General features: G+C 39.5%; 1 protein-coding gene across 4 annotated transcripts in view; it reads left to right on the top strand.

Moving 5' to 3' along the window:
* Positions 1–4,781, top strand: part of TGFBR3 (transforming growth factor beta receptor 3) — a 222,546-nt gene that overhangs the window by 27,099 nt on the left and 190,666 nt on the right. For all 4 annotated transcript variants that reach the window (XM_017544140.1, XM_017544136.2, XM_017544139.2 and 1 more), the window contains exon 2: positions 2,787–2,960. In XM_017544140.1, the coding sequence (XP_017399629.1) occupies positions 2,873–2,960 (88 nt within the window). In that variant the 5' untranslated portion in view covers positions 2,787–2,872. The remainder of the gene's footprint in view (positions 1–2,786; positions 2,961–4,781) is intronic.

The raw sequence follows: 4,781 nt of genomic DNA, 5'->3' as shown, positions 1-4,781 counted from the left end.
ATGTTGACCAGGATGGTCTCGATGTCTTGACCTCATGATCCACCCGCCTCGGCCTCCCAAAGTGCTGGGATTACAGGCTTGAGCCAGCGCGCCCGGCCCTTATCAAAATTATTATATAGGTAGGAGGCACTATAGTTCTAGTGAGCCAATTTGCTAATTTATGGATTCTAATATTTTGAAGGGAAAAAATATATACAAATACTCTTTGTGGTTGTTGAATTTTCAGTTAACATAGAAGATTTCCACATGATCAGAGTTGATGTGGAATTGTGATAGAAATGTTGGACTTTGAGGGGTAATTAAGTCAGTTTAATGGCTCCCAAATTATCTCTATAATTTAGTCAGCTGTTGAGACAAGGCCATTGTGCCATTGATGACTTGTGCCTCAACTTGACTGGCAATTTTGTTCTTTTAGTGATTCCCCTCTTTAGCTTATCTCCTGTTGTCTGTTGTAGTGTTTATTTTTCAGTAAACAAAAGATTGAACTGGATTTACAGTGGCTAAGAATTACATCAATAGCTATATCTTATTTCTCCACTTTACTGGTATAAATACTCAAAGAGAATGAACAAGTAGTGACCAGTGCAGTAATCATGGCTAACGTTCAGTGGTTGGTTATGTGCTAGGGACTTTTCTAAGCATTGTGTGTGTGTATATTAACTAACTGAATCCTCACAACAGCCTGCCATACATTTCCTACCACAGGATATGTTCCTTCATGAAGAGTAAGCTACCTAACATTACCATTTGATAGGGGGCAGAATGGACTCACACTCAGGCAGATTTTCAATCTTTATCATAATCCATATTCTATTCACACTAGGATTTTAAGCACTATCGTATATCAATATTGAACCGGCTGGGTGCAGTGACTCATGCCTGTAATCCCAGCACTTTGGGAGGCCAAGGACGGGCAGATCACAAAGTCACAAGACCAGCCTGGCCAACATAGTGAAACTCGTCTCTACTAAAAATACAAAAATTAGCTGGGCATGGTAGTGCGTAACTGTAGTCCCAGCTACTTGGGAGACTGAGGCAGGAGAATGGCTTGGACCCAGGAGGTGGAGGTTGCAGTGAGCCGAGATCGTGAGACAACAGAGTGAGACTGTTAAAAAAAAAAAAAAAAAGAAAAAGAAAAAGATTGAACCATATTGCCTCCTGCCTATATAATAATTTAGTTTTAAGACACATCTAAGAAATTCTTTTTGAAATTGGAAATTTACTGTTATTATTTCTAGATAGGTAATACTTGCATGTGGTATTAATACAAAACCCAGAAGAGAATTCAGTGAAACGGCTTCTGCTCCCTCTCATTTCTGTCCTGGAGGCACCCGATTTCCCACTGTCACCCTATTTCAAACCTGTTCTCATAGGCAATGCTAAAATTGCAAAGAACCATTTTAAATACCTTTCTCTTTGACACTTGATGCAGTAAACTAAGACAATTTAATTAAAAGCTCATTAAAAAAGTTTTTTTTTTTTTTGTACTGTATCTAGAAGTGCGCACATTGGCTTTGTCTCTGAAGGTAGTAGGCAGCTTCTGTTGGGTAATATTTTCTGAGTAAGGGTAACAAGGCCACAAACCCCAGGTGTTTGAGATGGCTTCTGGAAACTCCACCATTCTGCCTTTTCCAGGGCTTAGATCAGGGAGGGTCTTTGCACTTTTACTCACAACTTTTATTCTTGATGAGAAGGAACCATGCTTGGAACACAGTAAATAGTAAATGTTTGTTAATTGAACAATTTCTCTAAGTTGTGCCAGGCTCAGGGATAGAGGGCTGGAAAAATATACCTTGGAGTGTCTAAATCAGTAACCATTAGGGCAATGGGGGGAATATTCAAGTTGAGCAAACCACCACAAAATTCATTCAAAATTCTGGACAGGAAAAGGTTAGAAATAACCTTCTAGATCCTCTAGTCCAGTAACCAGATAGTCTCAGATGGGCTGAGAGACAGGGAAGATTTTTCTTCTGTTAAAATGTTGGCAAACAGTTGAAATAAAAACCTTGCCTTTTTATGTTTCTTAATTTTTTCAGATAGATTCTCAGTGCAACTTAATTTGATCCTTGTGATAACTGTCATTATAACATTAGATTGAGTCTCTAATCAGAGCTGGTTTTGTTTTCTTGCTGGCACTAGGGTTGCATATATCAAGTGTCGTTGATTACTTTGGTACTACAACTTAACTAGCGATGTTGTATTTCAGGTGCACCTTGATTTTCTTCTGTAGTCCTGAAAATTCTCTATAGAACCAAAGATTTAAAATGTCAAAAACAAGCCTGTCATTTGCAAAAGTATTTGCTATAAAAATCTGTGTTAGGTTAGTACTGCCCTCATTCTAGCGTATTTGAGTGCTATTTGGCCTTTTTTTTTTTTTTTTTTGAGGTGGAATCTTGCTCTTTCGCCAGGGTGGAGTGCAGTGGCACAATCTCGGCTCACTGCAACCTCCGCCTCCTGGGTTCAGGCAATTCTCCTGCCTCAGCCACCCAAGTAGCTGGGATTATAGGCATGTGCCACCATGCCCAGCTAATTTTTTGTATTTTTAGTAGAGACGGGGTTTTACCATGTTGGCCAGGATGGTCTCGATCTCTTGACCTCGTGATTTGCGCACTTCAGCCTCCCAAAGTGCTGGGATTATAGGCATGAGCCACCATGCCTGGCCCTATTTGGCATCTTTTAGATAAATTTCTTATATTATGCTTTTCAGAAATTCTCCATTTAACTTTAGTGTCTGTTTGTTTATAAAGTTTCTACATTAAGTTTTCTTATTGAAATTTGTTTTATAGGCAATTTGAAAATTGCAAGGAGGAACTTTAAGACTACTTCTGATTTGCAAAGATTGAGCCTGCTCTGAGCAGGCTGAAGCGACTGGATGATACGCACTGTTGGGGAAATAAAAATGACTCCCCATTATGTGATTGCCATCTTTGCCCTGATGAGATCCTGTTTAGCTACTGCAGGTAAGTTGCATAATATAAATTGCATGTTTGTTATATATTTTTGGATATATTTTGTCTCAGTCTCTTTAGAAGAATTTAGGCCATGTGATGTTCATGCAGAACTTGAATATTTATGTTCTTTAGGGAAGTTTAATATTTGACTACTATATAGATACGTGATACGTTGGTCTGTGCTATATTTTACTAGGTCGGTGCTGCCGTTGTCTTGTTAGTGACATAGATCCCTAACTAGCCTGGATGGAGGAAGGTAGAGAACAAATATGTTAATAAACAATCCCACTTAATTTTGTTACATACATGGATTATGTATATATATACACACACTTTGAAATAAAGTCTCACTCTAATACCCAGGCTGGAGTGCAGAGGCATAATCATGGCTTACTGTAGACTCAACCTCCTGGGCTTAAGGGACCCTACCGCCTCAGCCTCCTAACTAGTTGGGACCACAGGCATGTGCCACCATGCCCAGCCAATGTTTTATTTTTTGTAGAGATAATGTCTCCTTATGTTGCTCAGGCTGGTTTCAAACTCCTAAACTCAAGTAATCCTCTCTTTGTCCTTCCAATGTGCTGATATTGCAGGTATGTGCCACTGTGCCTGACCTGTATTTACATTTTTGTCCCTAAATAAGGTTTCAAGAAAGCATTTTTGTTCTTGTCTGTATTAGAAAATAAATAGATCTTCTAGATAGAGGTGACCCTCTTGACATTGACATAGGCTGCCTGGGAGGTATTTAGTTTTGCCTATTTCACGTATTTCAATATGGACCTTTTTTTTTTTTTTTTGAGATGGAGTCTTGTTCTGTTGCCCAGCCTGGAGTGCAGTGGCCTGATCTCGGCTCACTGCAACCTCCTCCTCCCATATTCAAGCAATTCTCGTGCCTGGGCCTCCCAAGTAGTGGTACTACAGGCGCCTGCTACCACACCCAGCTAATGTTTGTGTTTTTACTAGAAGGGTTTCAGCATTTTGGCCAGGCTGATCTCGAACTCCTGACCTCAGGTGATTTGCCTACCTTGGCCTCCCAAAGTGCTGGGATTATAGGTGTGAGCCACCATGCCAGCTGTAACGTTTTAGAAAATAGAGAAATACGCTGTGCTTCCTGGAGGCCATCTGAGTATGAGATTGGAGATGAAAAGATGCAGATGACTTGGAACGTTGTTGCTTAGCTAAGAGTATCAGATCTCCCACCCCACAATCTTAGTGTGCTCACTGCCAGAGGTTACTGAATAAATTTGGGAGCTTAATTTGCTCTATTTTATTATAATTTGTGTTGTGTCTATTCTGTAATGAGCTACATAAAACTAATTTGTGGGACCAATTCTGGAAACTGGCAGGTCTCAACAAGAAAAGCATTGACGTGAAAAGTGATTAGCTGGTTGGTTTTTGCTATTGAATTGCCAAATTCACGTGAGAGTGATAGTCATAATCATCTATTGAGTGGGCACTATAGGCACTGAGCTAAACAATTATAGAATATAAAAATGCATAAGGATATTCTTATTTAATGAGCTCACTTAATCACAACTCTTAGGTAGAATTATTTTTGTCATTTTATAGATGACAAAATTAGATATGGAGAGATTAGGTAGGTTGCACAGTGTCATGTAGCTGGAAAGTGGAAGAGCCAGATTTTACATCTATGCCCTTGACCTCTGTGTTATACCGAAGAAACCAGATCTCCCTTAAGACTCCAATAGACTCAGATCTGGGGTTGTGTGCCGACGTAGACTAAGTGAGAGCCAGCTGGTAGACACTGATTTATGTGATTGGAAAGTAGAATGTTCCTCTCATTGCAAGTTTTTTTTTTTTTTTTTTTTT

This window comes from Cebus imitator, unplaced genomic scaffold, assembly GCF_001604975.1.
Source record: "Cebus imitator isolate Cc_AM_T3 unplaced genomic scaffold, Cebus_imitator-1.0 Scaffold166, whole genome shotgun sequence".
Lineage (NCBI taxonomy): Eukaryota > Metazoa > Chordata > Mammalia > Primates > Cebidae > Cebus > Cebus imitator.
This window is presented reverse-complemented; position numbering and strand designations above follow the sequence as displayed.